We start from the raw sequence: 20,230 nt of genomic DNA, 5'->3' as shown, positions 1-20,230 counted from the left end.
AGAAATGGACTAGGAAAGTGAAACGGAAAGAGAGCTCTGGAAGAGCATACATTTCAAGAAAAACAACCTGGCCTGCTTTGCATATTTCTATTACCAGTGTGGCCCTTGAAGTTAATATTGGGATCATGAGTATACTCTTCTCTGTTTCAGAGAATTACTTTTTCCTTATTCCTCAGCTCCTTTTGAGGGGAAAATAAAAAATAGCTGTTACTTTGGACAGGGCTGGGTATCTATTTTTTTTTCTTAAGAATAACAATAAAGTAATGTTTGATGGTCTTCTAAGTTAGATATATTCAGTTGCTCAATTGTATTTATACTTATTAACTACAGTGTTAAAAAACAAAGAATAGGATAGTTGATATTCTGTTTTAACTTTGGGGTTCTTTGTCATTAAAAAAATTATGTCATAGATTTTTCTTCTTCTTTTATAGATGTTCTTAATAGTTGCTCCTCTTTCTGTCCTCTACAACTGGAAGGATGAGCTGGACACCTGGGGATATTTCAGAGTCACTATTTTACATGGTAACAAAAAGGATAGTGAACTGATTCGTGTGAAACAGAGGAAATGTGAAATTGCTCTAACAACTTACGAAACACTGCGCTTATGTCTGGACGAACTTAACAGGTAATCAGAATAATGGGAGTGATTGCATTAGTATTCTGCTTACATCAGCTGTATTTATGCCTTTGTATTGTGGGGCTTTCCAGGCAGCTCAGTGGTAAAGAATCTGCAGAGTTGAGACACAGGTTTGACCCTTGGGTTGGGAAGAAACCCTGGAGGAGGAAATGGCAACCTACCCAGTATTCTTGCCAGGATAATCCCAAGGACAGAGGAGCCTGGTGGACTACAAAGAGTTGGACATGACTGAGCAACTGAACACTTTATATTGTAAATTTTTTTAAGCTGTAAATATTCTTTAGCATTATTTAATTTGATTTCAAAGTTATTGAAATAGACAGTTTATAGTAATTAACTCATTTTCTAAGAAGGAAAACCTGAGTCAGGGTTTCTACAGTTCCTTATTTTATTTCCTCTATTACCTCTCCAAGTAGTGCCTATTAATGAATAAGACTTGTCCTAAATCTCATGTACAATGTTTTGTGTATTTGATGCCTCTAGACTAAAATAGTGAGTTTCATGAATGATTTTACTTAAGGGAGTCTGTTGTTAATGTAGAGTGGCAAAAAATACATATACATATTGAGAACCACTATAACAAGACTATAGGTACCCAGAAGAAATGAACTACATTTTAAGATTTTAGCGGGGAATCTAGATACAGTCAATTATGAAGTCATGTGTGTGCTATGATGTGGAATAGAGGATGTTGTGGGAGCACGTGAGGAGCCTGACTGCTGCAGAGTGAGGAGAGCAGTCAGAGAGCTTCGCACAGAAGATGATCTATGAACTTACTGAGGACTGAATGATGAGTACGAGAAGGAGAATCGAGCAAGAGGGAACAAACATTGCAGAGGCCTCCTGACAACAAAGGTCACAGCACTTTTTAGTAAATGAAAGCAGTTCTGATGCTTTGTGCATGTAATGACTATACCTAGAACATAAAAGGATAGTGGCCAGGAGACAACACCAGTGTGGTAAGCAAGGAACAGATCATAAGACTATTTAAAGCTTTTTAGAGGATTTTGATCTTTATTCTTAGAACAATAAGAGTCTCCCTGAAGTGTTTTCAGGGGATTACTATTATGATAAAAAATTATCAGATTTGCATTTTACAAGTCATCATGTTGCTGTTTGTGCAGAGTAGAGCCAAATTGAATGGTGAAATTCCAATTAAGAAACTTGTTCCAGTCCCAACTCCAAGGACCTTGGAATGTAACTAAAGGTAATTAGGTTAAAATGATACATTAAGGTGGGGACTGAGGCCAGTCTGACTGATTATCGTTGGAAGAGAAGGATATGTCAGGAGCTTGTATACACAGGAAACGATTCAGGAAGATGTATGTAGCAAGAGGGCTGTAGTCTCTAAGCATAGGCGTGAAAAGAAAGTGAAAGTTGCTTGATCATGTCAGCCTCTTTGTGACCCCATGGACCATATAGTCCATGGAATTCTCCAGGCTAGAATATTGGAGTGGGTAGTTGTTGCCTTTTGCAGGTAATCTTCCCAACCCAGGGATTGAATCCATGTCTCCTGCATTGAAGGCAGATTCTTTACCAGCTGAGCCACCAGGGAAGCCCAAGCATAGGAGAGAGACCTCAATGGAAACCAAACCTGCCAACACTTTGATTCTGGAATTCAAGCCCCCAGAAATGTTGTGTCTGGAATCTTTTGTTCATCATCATGTTTTTGAGAATCTGCTGTGTTATTGAATGTATCAGCGATCATTCTGTTTAATGCTGAATTGTATTGCATTTTATAAATATATCACACTTTGTTACCTATTCATTTGAGGATAGATATTTGGGTTTTCTGGTTTTGGTTATTAAAAGTAAACATTTAAGTAATATTTATGTGTAAGACTTCTTTGACATACATTGTAATTTCTCTTGGGATAAATTCCTGAGAGTGGGATTTCTGGATTATATGGTGAGTATAAGTTTAAATTTGAAGAAACTGAGAAGCCATTTTTCCAGAGTGATTGTATCATTTTACTCCAACTAGCAAACTATTAGAGTTCATTTGCTTCATATACTCAACAATATTTGGTATAATCTTTTTGTTTTTAGTGTGTATACTGGTATCCCATTACAATATAATTTGCCTTTATCTGATCTGTATACACTTGAAAAAAGTGTTTGTTCTATAATTGTTGGATATACTGTTCTGTAGGGCTCAGAGGTTAAAGTGTCTGCCTCCAATGCAGGAGACCTGGGTTCGATCCCTGGGTCGGGAAGATCCCCTGGAGAAGGAAATGGTAACCCACTCCAGTATTCTTGCCTGGAGAATCCCATGGACAGAGAAGCCTGGTAGGCTACAGTCCATGGGTCGCAAAGAGTCGGACACGACTGAGTGACTTACTTTCACTTTCAAATATCAGTAAAGTCAGTTTGGTTAGGTGTTGTTCAAGCATTCTCTGTCTTTTCTGATTTTCTCCCCAGTTGGTTTACAGTTTCTAGGAGAGGAATATTGAAATCTTCAATTACAATTATAGATTTGTTTATTTCTCCTTTCATTTCAGTCAGTTTTCAATTCATATATTTTGAAGCTCTGTACTTAGGTATTGTGTGTTTGTGTTAGTCGCTCAGTCGTGCCCGACTCTTTGCGACCCTATGGACTGCAATCCACCAGGTTCCTCTGTCCATGAGATTTTCCAGGCAAGGGTACTGGAGTGGGTTGCCATTTCCTTCTCCAGGGGGTCTTCCCAACCCAGGGATCGAACCCGGGTCTCCTGCACTGCAGGCACACACATATCGATGATTAGTATTTTTTCCTTGTGAATTGACCCTTTTATCATTAAAAATGCTCCTTTTATGTCTAGAATCGTGAAATTTTCTCTGATGTTAATATAGACAATACAATCTTATCCTTACTGTATGTTTATCATTTTCCAGCTTTTAAGTTTTATCTGTTCGTTAAGGTGAGTCTCTTGTGGTTAGCATATTATCAGGTCTTGCATTTTTATCCATTTGGATGATCTCTGCCTTTTTATTTGGAGTGTTTAGTTCATTTATACTTAATGTGGTGGATTTAGAGCTACCATTTTTGTAAGCTCTAGGATTTTATTTTAGTCCATTTACAAACTCATAACTTTGCCTGTTAGTATACCCTATATGCTGTCAGAAGATAGGAACAATCTGAGGCATGAAGTTAAGTAACTTGTACAAGCCTGCAACAAGTAAGTCGGGGTGAACAAGAGGTTTAAACCTTGACTTTGAATTCAGTATGTAAGAGATATTCTACATTTAGATAAATGTAATAAGTTTATTTATCTTAGCACCAGTCATATTTTAATTTTTGTTTGACTGTCTACCCCTTTAAACTGTGAGGTCTTCGATACAGGATAATTTCTGTGTTTTAGTGGTTATTACACTTCCAGGCATATAATTGCATTAGATGGTTATTTTCTGTTTGTTATAAATATTAAATAAGAATTCCAAAGTCGAGTTATGTAAATATAAATCAAGTTTCTCTGTAAAATAAGAAATGTAAAGTGTTTCAGTTTTTGTGGTATTCAGCTTTCCTTTGTTTGAATAGTTTTATTTGACAAATATTCAAAATAATTTATATTCAATCTGAGTAAATACTAAGTAATTTTTGTGAGACTGTTCTAAATGATAGACCAGGATTTATCATAGACAGTATACAGAGTAGATGAACACTATAGGAGTGGAGCTGTATCTCTTTTTGTTATTACTGTTAATGTTTTACTTTATTTTTATCAAAGTTGTATACACATATTATTTCAAGAGCCAAATATGAACATAGTTCATTCCTGTCTGCCACAACCATTGCCTTTTCTTCAGAGACAGTCACCTTCTTTTACTTACCTTTTTAGTGTTTACTTTTATATCTCAAAGATCACATTCATGCTGCAACTTAAACTTATTTCCGTTTTCAGCATCACTTGTTGATTTACTATAATGAGAAATGATGATTTTGTTGTATTTTGCACTTCTGTTGCTTGCTTCACAGTGTCCTGGCTGGGATAGTTTGTGTAATAGGGAATAGTATATAGGAGATCCAACAACTTCTTAAACAGACTGTTGAACATTTTGTGGTTGTTCAGTCACTAAGTCATGTCCTACTCTTTGCAACCCCATGGACTAGAGTGTTCCAGGCTTCCCTATCCTTCAGTGTCTTCCAGAGTTTGCTCAAATTCAAGTCCTGGGAATCAGTGATGCTATCTAACCATCTCATCCTCTGCTGACCCTTTCTTTTTGCCATCAGTCTTTCCCAGCATCAGGGTCTTTTCCAGTGAGTCAGCTCTTCCCATCAGGTGGCCAAAATATTGGAGCTTCAGCATCATTCCTTCAAATGAATATTCAGGATTAATTTCCTTTAGTATCAACTGGTTTGATTTCCTTGCTGTCCAAGGGGCTCTCAAGAGTCTTCTCCAGCACCACGGTTCGAAAGCATCAGTTCTTCAGTGCTTAGCCTTCTTTATGATCCAGCTCTGACATAGGTGGATGACTAATGGAAAACCATAGCTTTGAATATGGACCTTTGCTGGCAAAGTGATATCTCTGGTTGTAAATACACTGTCTAGATTTGTCATAGCTTTCCTCCCAAGAAGCAGGTGTCTTTTAATTCATGGCTGTACTCACTGTCCATAGTGATTTTGGAGCCCAAGAAAATTAAATCTGTCACCTTTTCCTTATCTGTTTGTCATGAACTGATGGGGCCAGAAGCCATGATTTTAGTTTATTGAATGTTTAGTTTTAAGCCAGCTTTTTCACTTTCCTCTTTCACCCTCATCAAAAGGGTTTTTGCTTCCTCATCACTTTCTGCCATTAGAATGGTTTCATCTGCATATCTAAGGTTATTAATATTTCTCCTGGCAATCTTGATTCCATCTTGTGATTTATCCAGTGCAGCATTTTGCTTGATGTTCTCTGCATAGAAGTTAAATGAGCAGAGTGACACCATATAGCCTTGTCATACTCTTTTCCCAATTTTGAGCCATTCTGTTGTTCTGTCTCCAGTTCTAGTGATTGATTACTGACCTGCATAAAGGTTTCTCAGGACACAAGTAAGGTCTGGTTTTCCCATCTCTTTAAGAATTTTCCACAGTTTATTGACGTCCACACAGTCAAGGTCTTTAGCATAGTCAATGAAGCAGAAGTAGGTGTTTCTCTGGAATTCTCTTGCTTTCTCTATGACCCAGCAAATGTTAGCAATTTGATCTCTGGTTCCTCTGCCTTTTCTAAACCCATCTTATTCATCTGAAAATTCTTGGTTCATGTACTGCTCACACCTCACCTGAAGGATTTTGAGCATTACCTTGATAGCATGTGAAGTGAGTGCAATTATATAATAGTTTGAACATTCTTTGGCATTGCCCTTCTTTGGGATTGAAATGAAAACTGACCTTTTCCAGTCTGGTAGCCATTGCTGAGTTTTCTAAATTTGCTGGCATATTGAGTGCAGCATCATCTTTTAGGATTTGAAATACTTCAGCTGGAATTCTATCACTGCCTCTAGCTTTGTTTGTAGTAAGTGTCCTAAGGCCTAGTTGACTTCACACTCTAGGATGTCTGGCTCTAAGTGAGTGAACACACCATTGTGGTTATCCCAGTCTTTAAGACCTTTATTGTATAGTTCTTCTTGCCACCTCTGCTTAATCTCTTTTACTTTTGTTAGCTCCTTACCGTTTCTTTCCTTTATCTTGCTCATCCTTGCATGAAGTGTTCCCTTAGTATGTCATTTACTTGGCAAGGTGTCCAGTCTTTCACATTCTGTTCTTTTCCTCTCTTTCTCTGCATTGTTCACTTAAGAAGGCTTTCTTATCTCTCTTTGCTGTTCTCTGAAACTCTGCATTAAGTTGGGTATATCTTTCCCTTTCTCCCTTGCCTTCCCTTCTTTTTTCAGCTATTTGTAAAGCTTGCTCAGACAACCACTTTGCCTTTTTTCATTCTTTTTATTTCTTGTTGTGATTTTAGTCACTGCCTCCTGTACAATGTTACGAACCTCTGTCCATAGTTCTTCAGGTACTCTATCAGATCTAATCCCTTGAATGTTTTCATCACCTCTACTATATAATCATAGGGTTTTGATTTAGGTCATACCTGAATGCCTAGTGGTTTTCCCTACTTTCTTCAATTTAAGCCTGAATTTTGCAATATGGAGCTGATGATCTGAGCCATAGTCAGTTCCCGGTCTTGTTTTTGCTGACTGTATAGTTTGTCCATCTTTGGCTGCAAAGACTATAATCAATCTGATTTCAGTATTGACCATCTGGTGATGTCCATGTATAGAGTTTCTCTTGTGTTGTTGGAAGAGGGTGTTTGCTATGACCAGTGTGTTGTTTTGACAAAACTCTATTAATCTTTGTCCTGCTTCATTTTGTACTCCAAGGCCAAACTTGCCTTTCACTCCAGGTATCTCTTTACTTCCTGCTTTTGCATTCCAATCCCCTAAAATGAAAAAGACATCATTATTTGATGTTAGTTCTAGAAGGTCTTTTAGGTCTTCACAGAACCATTTGGCATTAGTGGTTAGGGCATAGACTTGGATTACTATGATGTTGAAATGGTTTGCTTTAGAAACAGCCAAGATCTGTTGTTTTTGTGATTGCACCCAAGTACTGCATTTCAGACTTTTGTTGACTATGAGGGTTACTCCATTTCTTCTAAGGGATTCTTAACCACAGTAGCAGATACAACGATAACCCAAATTGAAGTCAAAATTGCCGGGAGAAATATCAATAACCTCAGATATGCAGATGACACTACCCTATGGCAGAAAGTGAAGAAGAACTAAAGAGCCTCTTGGTGAAAGTGAAAGAGGAGAGTGAAAAGTTTGGCTTAAAATTCAACATTCAGAAAACTAAGATCGTGGCATCCGGTTCCATCATTTCATGGCAAATAGATGTGGAAATGGTGGCTGACTTTATTTTTCTGGGCTCCAGAATCACTGCAGATGGTGATTGCAGCCATGAAATTAAAGACGCTTACTCCTTGGAAGGAAGGTTATGATCAACATTGATAGGATATTAAAAAGCAGAGACATTACTTTGTCAACAAAGGTCTGTCTAGTCAAGGCTATGGTTTTTCCAGTGGTCATGTATGGATGTGAGAGTTGGACTATAAAGAAAGCTGAGCGCCGAAGAATTGATGCTTTTGAACTGTGGTGTTGGAGAAGACTCTTGAGAGTTCCTTGGACTGCAAGGAGATCAAACCAGTCCATCCTAAAGGAGATCAGTCCCAGGTGTTCATTGGAAGGACTGATGTTGGAGCTGAAACTCCAATACTTTGGCCACCTGATGCGAAGAGCTGACTCATTTGAAAAGACCCTGATGTTGGGAAAGATTGAAGGTAGGAGAAGGGGACGACACAGGATGAGATGGTTGGATGGCATCACCGACTCAATGGACATGGGTTTGGGTGGACTCTGGGAGTTGGTAATAGACAGGGAGGCCTGGCATGCTGCGGTTCATGGGGTTGCAAAGAGTCAGACGCGACTGAGCGACTGAACTGAACTGAATTAAATTTGCCCATTCTTGTCCATTTTAGTTCACTGATTCCCAAGATGTCGATGTTCATTTTTGCCATCTCCTGCTTGAGCACATCCAATTTACCTGATTCATGGACCTAACATTCCAGGTTCCTATGCAATATCGTTCTTTACAACATCTGACTTTACTTTCAGCACCAGACACAACTGCAGCTGAGCATCATTTCTACTTTGGCCCAGCCTCTTCATTCTCTGGAGCTGTTAGTAATTGCCTTCTTCCCTAGTAGCATATTGGACACCTGACCTGGGGGGCTCATCTTCCAGCATCATATCTTTTTGCCTTTCATACTGTTCATGGGTTTCTCACAATACTGGAGGGGTCTGACATTCCCTCCTCCAGTGAACCACATTTTGTCAGTGTTGAACACTCACCTAATCCAGTTTCCATTGGCATCTGGTCGTACCATTTAAGAACTCAATAACATTAATCAGATTGTTTCTTGGCTTTCTCTGCTACTGGCATGGGATACTCCTTCCTCTGTTTCATAAGTTGTTTTGTTCATCTTCTTCCCTGCTTTTAAAATCTTGTGATTGTTTTTTCCTCTTTTCCTTCGTTCTTAATCTCTTGTCCTTTATTCAGCTTTATATTAAGAAAATGATCAAACCTATAGAAAAATTGAAGTGATAGTACATGAATATCTATGTACTCAATCCCTATATTCACTGGTTGTATGTGTGCTTTTTTTTGGGGGGGGGAAGATATAAGTTAACATGTATGTTGACTATTAAATCCATTTAGTCTCTTCTAATGTAGAGCATTCCCTCGACTTTAATTTACTAATATAAGACATTTTGAGGAGACCAGGCCAGTTGTCTCTTAGGGTGTCTCACAGATTTGTCTGATGGCTTTTTCAAAGAGTTATGTATTCCTCTACCATATGTATTTTGGTAAGCTGATTTTGATCTAAAGGCTTAATTAGATTCAGATCAGACATTTTTGACTAGAATACTTCATAAATGATACTATGGACTTCATATTATGTTACATCAGAAAATGTTAATGTCATGTTGTTTTAGTATTAAGGTTGCAAAGTTTGTCCTATAGGCTAAGGAGATGATCATCAGATCTCTTCATTTTAAAGATATGTTTCTCCTTTTACAGTTAGAAGTAAATTGTGGGGTTATCGTTTTCTACTAGTTAAATATTCTGGTCCTTCAGTCCTTTTGCTTAGTGATATTAACATTCAGAAATTATTGTTGTCTGAATCAGTTATTTTACTGGGTTTTCAAAATAATATTTTCCTAAATTTATCATTTCTTTTACACTTATTAACAGCATTCTCCTACATTTAGAAATTATCCACAGTTTCAACTGACATAGCAAGGTGAATGCTTGATTCTTTTGCTGCCATTTCCAATTTTCAGACTGGCGCATTGATACGGTGGTCATCCACAAAGTTTCTCTCCCATTCCCCAACCCGCTTTTTTTGATTATCAGTGTGGACTCATAGATTATTGAGGTGCAATTTATATGCCATAGAATGTACCCATTTTAAGCATAGAATGGTTTTTAGTAAATTTATAAAGCTGTGCAGTTATCACCACAACCCAGTTGAAGAACATTTTCATCACCTCAAACAGCTTTTTGTTTTCAGTCAGTCCTTGATCCCATCTCCAGTTCTGCTGCGGCTGCTGCTAAGTCGCTTCAGTCATGTCCGACTCTGTGCGACCCCGTAGATGGCAGCCCACCAGGCTCCTCCATCCCTGGGATTCTCCAAGCAAGAACACTGCAGTGGGTTGCCATTTCCTTCTCCAAAGCATGAAAGTGAAAAGTGAAAGTGAAGTCGCTCAGTCATATCTGACTCTTCGCGACCCCACTAATCTGCTTTCTGTCTCTATAGAATTGCCTTTTCTGGAGATTTCATGTAAATTTCATATAACATGTAGTCTTTTGTATCAGGCTTCTTTCACTTAGCATTTTTGAGGTTCCTCCTATAACACGTTTCAGTAGTTTATTCCTTTTTATTGTTGAACAGTACTATTGTATATACCTCATTTTGTTTATCTAATGGGTGACGTTTAGATTGTTTCCAGTTTGAGGCTATTGTGAATAATGCTGCTGTGAACATTCATGTACAAATCTTTGAGTAAATGTAAATTTTTTATTTCTCTGGGGAAGATATCTAGGAATGAAATTGCTGAGTGGTGTAAGGAGTTTTAACATTTTCAGAAACAGCCAAAGTGTTTTTTAAAAATGTCTATACTTTGCCAAAAGCAGTGTGTCTAGTTTTCCTTGAAAATACTTAATTTTGTCAGTCTTTCCTGATTGCCAGTCAAATAGGTGTGTGGTGGTATCTCTCTCTTTTTTTTTTTCTAATTATGAACTTTTTATGTGCTTATTGGCCTTTATATATCACTTTGGTGAAGTGTCTGTTAAAATATTTTGGCATCTTTTAATTGGATTGTTTTAACTTCTGTTGAGTTATAATAGCTCTTTATATAATTCTGTATGCAAATTCTTTTATCAGATTATGATTTGCAAATATTTTCTCTGTAGCATGGCTATATTATGTCTTTTCATTTTCTTAATGATGTCTGGAAGAGCAAAAGTTTTTTTAAACTTTGATGAAGTTCTACTTACCAGATTTTTTTTATTGACCGTGCTTTTGGTGTCATAGATCTAAGAAATTTTTCTCTAACCCAAAATCATAAGAATTCTTCCTGCATTTTATAACTTTCATAATTTAGCTCTTTTTTTAGGTCTACAACCTATTTTGAGTTAATTTTTATATATGGCATGAGATAAGAATCTAAAGTGAATTTTTTCATACAGCCCTTGGATTTTATATAGTCAGTGTTTTACACTACCCTATAGTCATTATTAATGATGCTTTAATTTTTAAATTAGTTTTCCTCCTGTGTTCTTTGGACATGCCCCCATTTGTCTTTGAAAGCATCTGTGCTTTCTCAGTCTCCAGTATTTCCCTTGCTGCATACCTGAAACCAACTATTTCTTCGTGGGATCCTGCTCCCTTTTAGTGGATTGACGACTGTGGTTGTTCATTGCTTTTGGGGTAATAATCAATCCTAAACCTTTTTAGCAGGCAGAGCTATGTAGTGCAACTTTGTAGAAATCATGAGTTTATATTGATATTTTTTATTCATAATTAGCATTATAAGTTTTGCTTATTTTATATTTATTTTTCTTTTTTATTACTTTTAAAAGATTCCTTTTGTGCTTTTAGTCATGTTTAAATGAGTTATTTCTTTTCATTGTCCCTAAACAGAATCTCTACCCTTCTATCTCCCTATACCTTTTATTTTCATGGGTTGTCCAAACTTGTGATCATTTAAACAACTAAGTGAAAATTCTGTGGAATCATCAGAGAGTAAAGAAGAAAAACTCCAAAACTTTGGTAGAGAAAACTGGCTAAAATTATATAGACTAAGAAAGGGACATTTTTTCAACCTTTTTTCCTTTTTGTCTCACTTTGTAGTTTGGAATGGTCAGCTATCATTGTAGATGAAGCTCATAGAATCAAGAATCCAAAGGCTAGAGTAACAGAAATTATGAAAGCTTTAAAATGTAATGTCCGAATTGGCCTCACTGGAACCATTCTTCAGAACAACATGAAAGAATTGTGGTGTGTTATGGACTGGTGAGTTTAGAAAATTATTTTCTCCTTTCTTAACCTTTTTTCCTAATTATGTGCTTCTGAAAAAAATTAGTTGTCTGTTTACAGAGGTGTTTTATCCCTAACATAGTATGCACAGTAAAGAGTCCCATGAAAACCCAGCTTTATATATTACTCTTGGTCCCTGAATTAAATATCTGAAGTTATTTACCAGTCCCATCATCTTATAGTTATTCACTGAAATTGTCATAAAGAACATTCTGCTTTCTTGCCTTTTGTTACTGTTATCCTTAATAAACACATGACTTAGCGTATCTCTTGAGAGCAAAAAGAAGTCTGTTTCTTATTAGTTTAATAAAGCCTTAACATTTTTCTTATTGCTTCTATAAAGGGCTGTGCCAGGACTACTAGGTAGCAGGATCCACTTCAAGAAGCAGTTTTCTGACCCAGTAGAACATGGTCAGAGACACACAGCAACGAAAAGGGAACTAGCTACTGGCCGAAAGGCCATGCAAAGGCTTGCAAGGAAGATGTCTGGGTGGTTTCTCAGACGAACCAAGACTCTAATCAAGGATCAATTGCCTAAGAAGGAAGATCGGGTGAGAACCGCTTTTGTGTATATTAGGAATTCCTTGTCATGTTTTATTTATTCTGAAAATACTTCTTTTGAAGAGGAAATCTGTCTCCTGTGGTGTTTTATGAATACAGTTTTCTGCATTTTACTCAGTGTGAAAAAAATTGTTATGTGCAGAATTTCATAAAATATTAATCGAGCCTGAGAAATCTTCCTCACTAACTTTACTAACGTTTTATCTAACAGGTCTATTATTAGTATACATTAAACTCATTTCTCTTATTTTAGAACACGAAGGCTTTTGATACAATTCTTCCTCAAAGAGGAAAGAACTTCTTGCCCTAATGTGTTTTCTGTTCATATTTTACCCATCTTATACTGTGTACTGTCTATAACCCAGTATGTGGTGTGCTGTGCTTAGTCACTGTCGTGTCTGACTCTTTGTCCCCCCACGGACTGTAACCCGCCAGGCTCTTCTGTCCATGGGGATTCTCCAGGCAAGAATACTGGAGTGCATTACCATGCCTTCCTCCAGAGGATCTTCCCAACCCAGGGATCAAAGCCAGGTCTCCTGCATTGTAAGAGGATTCTTACAATGAGCCACCAGGGAAGCCTAAGAATATTGGAGAGGGTAGCTTATCCCTTCTCCAGGGAATCTTCCTGACCCAGGAATCAAACCGGGTCAATGCAATCTCCTGCACTGTAGGCAGATTCTTTACCAGCTAAGCTACCTGGGAAGCCCAGTATGAAAAGTGAAGGTGAAAGTCGCTCAGTCATGTCCGACTCTTTGTGACCCCATGGACCATACAGTTCATGGAATTCTCCAGGCCAGAAAACTGGAGTGGGTAACCTTTCCTTCTCCAGGTGATCTTCCCAACCCAGGGATTGAACCCAGGTCTCCTGCATTGCAGGTGGGTTCTTTACCAGCTCAGTCACAAGGGAAGCCCATAACCCAGTATGTTCTTTGGTATTTTAATTCTCACTACAGAACAAAGTAGTTAAAAGCTTCTTTTTAATAGGTACATTTCCTGTAGAATGCAGTGTATATTTGCACAACTAATTTTAAGAGTTTGCATGAAAATTACAATTAAATTCTGTTAATTGTGAGAAAATTTGAAGACTTGACTCTTAATGGGATCTTTTTTATTTTTTTCAAATGTTAAACCTTTTATTTTGTATGGGCGTATAGCTGATTTGAGCATCTTTTCATGTGTTTAGTAGCCATGTATATGTCTGCTTTGGAGAAATATCTATTCAGGTCTTGTGCCCAGTTTTTGATTGGATTGTTTGTTTTTCTGGTATTGAGCTACATGAACTGATTGATATTTTGGAGATTCTTTGTCAGTTTTTCATTTACTATTATTTTCTCCCATTTTAGGGTTGTCTTTTCACATTGCTTATAGTTTCCTTTGTTGTGCAAAAGCTTTTAAGTTTAATTAGGTCCCGTTTGTTTATTTTTATTTCCATTACTCTAGGATGTGGTTCACAGAGGGTCTCACTATGATTTATGTCAAGGACTGTAGTGTTTGTGTTTTCCTCTAAGAGATTTACAGTTTCTGGCCTTACATATAAGTCTTAAATCCATTTTGAGTTTATTTTTGTATATATTTTTAGGAGGTGTTCTAGTTTCATTCTTTTTCATGTAACTGTCCAGTTTTCCCAGCACCACTCATTGACGAGACTGTCTTTTCTCCACTGTATGTTCTTACCTCCTTTGTCAAAGATAAGGTACCCATAGGCGTGTGGCTTTATCTTTGGGCTTTCTATATTGTTCCATTGGTCTATATTTCTATTTTTATGCCAGTACCATACTGTCTTGGTGACTGTAGCTTTATAGTATAGTCTCAAGTCAGGAAGGTTGATTCTTCCAGCTCCATTGTTCTTTCTCAAGGTAGCTTTGGCTGTTCGAGGTCTTTTGTGTTTCCATACACATTGTGAAAATTTTTTGTTTTGATAGTATTTTTGTCCTTTGCATTTCTGCATTGTCTGTTGTAACCTCCTTTTTCATTTCTAGTTTTCTTGATTTGATTCTTCTCCTTTTTTTTTTTTTTGGTAGGACTTCCCTGTAGCTCAAACGGTAAAGAATCTGCCTGCAATGCAGGAGACCAAGGTTTGATCCCTGAGTCGGGAAGATCCTCTGGAGAAGGGAATGGCAATCCACTCCAGTATTCTTGCCTGGAGAATCCCAGAGAAGCCTGGTGGGCTACAGTCCATGGGGTCACAAAGAGTCAGACATGACTGAGCGACTAACATTTCACTTCACTTCACTTTTTTCCTTGATGAGTCTAGCTAATGAATTATCAATTATATTTTCTCAAAGAACCAGCATTTAGTTTTATTGATCTTTGATATTATCTCCTTCATTTCTATTTCATTTATTTCTACTTCGGTCTTTATGATTTCTTTCCTTCTACTAACTTCAGGGGCTTTTTTTTTTTTCCCCCCACTCGTCTTTTTCTAGTTGCTTTAGGTATAGAGTTAGGTTGTTTATTTGATGTTTCTCCTGTTTCTTGAAGTAGGGTTGTATTGCTATAAACTTGGCTCTTACGGGCCTGCTTTTCCTACATCCCATAGATTTTGAATTGTCCTGTTTTCATTGTTGTTTGCTTCTAGGTATTTTTTGATTTCCTCTTTAATTTCTTCAGTGACCTCTTAGTTACTCAGAAGCATGTTGTTTATCCTCCATGTGTTTGTAGTTTATTTTATAGCCTTTTTCCTGTAGTTGTTACCTAATCTTACAGTGTTGTAGTCAGAAAAGATGCTTGAAATGACCTCCCGTTTTTTAAAATTTACCAAGGCTTGATTTATGACATAAGATGTGGTTTATTCTGGAGAATGTTCTATGTGCATTTGAGAAATAAGTGAAATCTACTGTTTTTAAATGAAATCCCCTGTACATATTTATTAGGTTCAACTGTTTCAATGTATCGCTTAAAGTTTGTTTCTCCTTATTAATTTTTTGTTTGGATGATCTGTCCATTGGTGTCAATGGGGTGTTAAAGTACCCCACTATTATTGTGTTTCTGTCCATTTTCCCTTTAATAGTTGTTAGAATTTGCCTCATGTATTGAGGTGCTCCAGTGTTGGGTATGTATATATTTATGATTCTTGTATCTTCTTACCATTGATTCCTCAGTCACTATATAGTGTCCTTCATTGTCTCTGATAATGGTCTTTAACATCTGTTTTGTCTCATATAAGTATTGGTACTCCCATTTTCTTTTCATTTCCATTTGCATGGGATATCTTTTTCCAGCCCCTCACTTTCATTCTGTATGTGTCCGTATATCTGAGGTGGTTCTCTTTTAGACAGCATATATAGGGGTCTTGTTTATGTATCTGTTGAACCAATCTGTGTCTTTTGGTTGGAGCATTTAATCCATTTATACTTAAGGTAATTATTGATATGTATGATCCTATTACCATTTACTTAATTGTTTTGGGTTTGTTTTTGTAGGCCTTTTCTTTCACTTATGCTTCTTGTCTAGAGAAGTACCTTTAGTATTTGTTATAAAGCTGGTTTGGTGTTGCTGGATCCTCTTAACTTTGCTTGTCTGTGAAGCTTGTGATGTCTCCTCTGAATCTGAATGAAATCCTTGCTGGGTCGAGTACTCTTGGTTGTACCTTTTTCTTTTCATCACTTTAAGTATTCTGCCACTCCCTTCTAGCCTGCAGTTTCTGTTGAAAAATCAGCTGTTAGCCTTATAAGGATCCCCTTGTATGTTATTTGTTGGTTTTCCTTTGCTGCTTTTAATATTTGTTCTTTGTGTTTAATTTTTGTTAGTTTGATTAATATGTGTCTTGGTATCTTTCTCCTTGGGTTTATCCTATATGGGACTCTCCGGGCTTCCTGGACTTGGGTGGCTATTTCCTTTTCCATGTTTGGGAAATTTTTGACTATAAGCTCCTCAAATATTTTCTCATACCCTTACTTTTTCTCTTCTTCTGGAAGCCCTATAATTTGGATGTTGGTGCACTTGGTGTTGTCCCAGAGGTCTCTGAGGCTCTTCTCATTCCTTTTTAGTCTTTTTTTCTTTATTCTGCTCTGCTTCAGTTATTTCTGCCATTCTGTCTGTCAGCTCACATATACACTCTTCTGCCTCAGTTATTCTGCTGTTGGTTCCCTCTAGTCTAATTGTAATATCAGTTATTGTTCGCTGTTGACTGTTCTTCATTCCTGCTAGGTTCTTGTTAAACATTTCTTGCATCTTCTCAGTCACCCCCTCCATTATATTCGTCAGTGCCTCCATCTTATTTCCAAGATGTGGGTCATCATTACAAGCATTATTCTGCATTCATTTTCAGGTAGACTGAATATTTCCTCCTTGTTTGTTTGGTCTTGTGAGTTTTTACTATGTTCCTTCAACTGCTGCATGTTTATCTGTCTTTTCATTTCATTTAATTTACTGTGTTTGGGGTCTCCTTTCTGCAGACTGGAAGGTCATAGTTTCTCATAATTGTGGAGGCTGCCTCCATTGGTGAGGTTGGACCAGTGATTGTGAAGGCTTCCTAGTTTGGGGGACTTGGGCCTCTGTTCTGGTTGATTGAGCTGGATCTTGTTTCTCTGAAGGGCAGTGCCATATTCAGTAGTGTGCTGGGGTGTCTACTGGCTTGGTATGGCTTTGGGCAGCATGTCTGCTAGTGGGCAGAATTGAGTTCCTGTTTTGCTGAAGTTTTGGCCTGACATGTGCAGCTCTAAAGCTTGCCTGGCCTTTGTGGGAAGCTTGGTCTTAGCTTTGAGATAGAGGCCTTTGGGAGTGCTCTTGTTGATTAATGTTCCATGGGTTTGGGAGTTCTCTGGTGATCCAGAGTCCTGGACTCAGGTCTCCCACCTAGGAAGTTCAGGTCCAACTCCTTACTGTAGCACCAGGACTTCACAGATTACACAGCACAGAAAACAAAACCCCAAGAATAATGGTGAAAACAACACTCAACAGGCCATAGCACCCAAAGAAACTCACATACTTACAAAAGAGAAAGAAGAGAGAAAAAAGAGAAGAGAAAAAACCAGAAAGGATAAATCAGGAGTTAAAAAAGAAGAGAGTAGTCAAACCAGTAGGCAAACTTATAAATGAAAATGAATACGAAAAACTAGCAAAAACACAAAATCAAAAACATGGGAAAATACAGTATAACTAAAGAGTACTGTAAAAGTAGGAAAATAAAATAAATTTATTTAAAAATAAGATGTTTCAAAAATAGGAAAAAGTATATTTTAAAAAAGAAAAAAGAGTAATGAAGAAAATACTTTGGCCACCTGATGTGAAGAACTGACTCCTTGGAAGTCAGGAGGAAGCATCCTCCTGATGCTGGGAAAGACTGAAGTCAGGAGGAGAAGGGGATGACAGAGGATGAGGTGGTTGGGTGTCATCACCAACGGGATGGACATGAGTTTGAGCAAGCTCTGGGAGTTGGTGATGGACAGGGAAGCCTGATGTGCTACAGTCCATGGTGTTGCAAAGAGACACAACTGAGCGACTGAACTGAACTGAATGAAGAAAAACAACGTTAGAACAATATGGAAAAGAAAACAAAAATAGAATGATGTTAAGAAGAATGTCCTCATGATTTCTCCATTGACTTTTCCACACAGTGTGCTCTAGTCAATCTGCCTACTCAGAAAGTCCTCCAATATTTCTAGGAAAATCTCTGGATCTGTTATTGTCAGTGTGAGGTTGGCTCAGATTCAGATCTTCTCTTACTCCAGCTTATACTTGCTCCCCAAAGCCACAATTGCCCCTAGAGTTCACAGTCTCAGGCTTATTGTGGGGATTTAATCCATTGCATCTGCGGCTACAGGAGTGATTTCCCCTTTTCTCCTTTGCTCACAGAGCTCCTGGTGTTCCACTTTGGTTCTGGCCCTGTCTCTGCTTGTAGGCTGCCCTCTGGTGTTTGTTCCCTGCCCAGACAGGAGGGGGCGAAAGTAGCAGCTTATTGAGGCTCACTTGCTCAGTTGGGCTGGGGAGAGAGAGGGGTAGGGCAGACACAGTTGGGGTGTGTGGAGAGTGCCTGCTGTGACTGAGACGTGCAGGATATCCCTGAAGTCTGAGGTGGATTGTGTGCTCCCCAGGGGGGTTGGCCCTGGGTTTTGGGTCCCTCAGTAGAGCCAAGCTGCTCAGGCTCCCAGGAAGGTATGGTCAGTGACCCGTGCTCACTCACAGCATGGTGGCAGCTGTGACCTCTGGAGTTGAAACTGTAGTGGCCTCCTGTCTTCTGCCTTTGGCATTCACACCTGCTTTTCTTCTTCTGGGGTCCCAGACTGCAGCTGGCTTATCCCACCTCCGGCACTGGTGAAGGTGAGGTCCTGCATTCTCCATGTGCAGAGTTAGAGCATTCCCGTGGCAGTAGTCTCTTGCCTCTATGGTGGGCCCAGGCTTCTCTCTGTACTCCCTCAGCTGTGTGTTACTAGTTCCCTCAGAATATCTTCACGACAGCCAATGCCGGTCCTTTCCCTGGGGTCTCATCCCAAAGCCTGAGCGCTGAGCCTGTGCTTGCTGCTGTGGGCATGTAAGCCACTTCTTGCCTGGGGAGTGCTGTCTGGTACAGTCTCTGTGGGGAACTCTCTCCATTTTGCCTTGCCAGCTCCTTCCCCTCTGAGGTTCCAAAGCTCCTCCCAGACTCTGCCTGCGAGAAGGTTTCTGAGTGTGTGGAGACATTTCCGCCTTCACAAACTCCCTCCCCTATGGCACAGGTCCTGGTCCTGAAATGCTTTGTCTCTTTTTTTATCCTTATCTTCTGCCCTGTCTCATTCTGTGGAGATTGACTTGCCTTTTTGGAAATCCCCAGGGTCTTCTGCCAGCATCCAGAATGTATTCTGTAGGAGTTGTTCCACACGCAGATGAATTTTTGATTTGTTTATGGAGGGGAAGGTAATCTCCCTGTCTTATTCTTCCATCATCTTAAAAGTCCCCGCCTCTGAGAATAAATGTTAAATGTTCTCACCATACACGCAAAAAGTAGTTATGTGACATGATGAATGTGTTAACTAGCCATATCACTGTGCTTATAATTTTACAATAAAATCACATATCAAATCATAATGTTGTACACTGTAAACTTATATGTTAATTATATCTTAATAAACTTGGGGTAAAATAATAACTCAGAATTTCCCCCTGTATCTTAATCATTGACCCTATCTTCAGTATTCTCTTTTTATTCTTATGTCTGCAGTTTGTCTTCTTTTTGCAGTAATGTTCTGTTGTAATGATACACACATATAAATATTTTTAAATAGATGGCTTTCCCTCTTATTCACATTCCTCAAAGTCCTACTATGTATATATTTAGTTTTATGACCCTGGTTACATACAGCTGTATCTCGAAGAACTTTACCAGTTTCCAGACTACCAGAAATATAAGCAAAATGTATCCCCGATTACTTACTGGCATTATTTTTTGTGTTTTCTTCTTTTCTTGAATTTGGGCACAAGGTGGCAATTTTACAAGTTTTGCCTTCATGTGTATTTGTTTAATTCTTATATTTACTAATTTGGGGAATTTATAACAAAAATACTTTATCCTATCTTCAGTAATAGGAAGTTTTAAATTTTTTTTCCCAAATTTTCAAGTAATTCACAAAGTATTATCTGTGTCATTGTTCTAAAAATCTTTCCTTTTCTAGTTTTTTATTTGACCTAAACTTTAATCACTTATTTGCATGATGAGCTAATAATGTGGAACGCTGAAAAGACCCACAATAATATGTTGAGAAATTTATTAGGAAATCACATGCTTGGCTTTTTCACATTTTGAGTTTTTAAAATTAAAGAACAAACTGTGAGATTTATTTGGAAAGTATAATTTGTATAGTTTAGGAAAGGTGATAGCATAGAATTAGGAGAGATTTTCTTGTATTTTTCTATTATACAGTGATGTGTGTGCATATGTGCTAAGTTGCTTCAGTAGTGTCTAACTCTTTGTGAACCTACGGACCATAGCCCCCCAGG

At 38.1% G+C, this 20,230-nt stretch overlaps 1 protein-coding gene across 2 annotated transcripts in view; it reads left to right on the top strand.

Annotated features, from left to right (window-relative positions):
* The window catches only part of ERCC6L2 (ERCC excision repair 6 like 2), a 162,506-nt gene that overhangs the window by 30,076 nt on the left and 112,200 nt on the right, over window positions 1–20,230 (top strand). For both annotated transcript variants that reach the window (XM_069575743.1, XM_069575744.1), the window contains exons 4-6: window positions 432–625; window positions 11,570–11,731; window positions 12,099–12,306. In XM_069575743.1, the coding sequence (XP_069431844.1) occupies window positions 432–625; window positions 11,570–11,731; window positions 12,099–12,306 (564 nt within the window). The remainder of the gene's footprint in view (window positions 1–431; window positions 626–11,569; window positions 11,732–12,098; window positions 12,307–20,230) is intronic.

This window comes from Ovis canadensis, chromosome 2 (genome assembly GCF_042477335.2).
Source record: "Ovis canadensis isolate MfBH-ARS-UI-01 breed Bighorn chromosome 2, ARS-UI_OviCan_v2, whole genome shotgun sequence".
NCBI lineage: Eukaryota > Metazoa > Chordata > Mammalia > Artiodactyla > Bovidae > Ovis > Ovis canadensis.
This window is presented reverse-complemented; position numbering and strand designations above follow the sequence as displayed.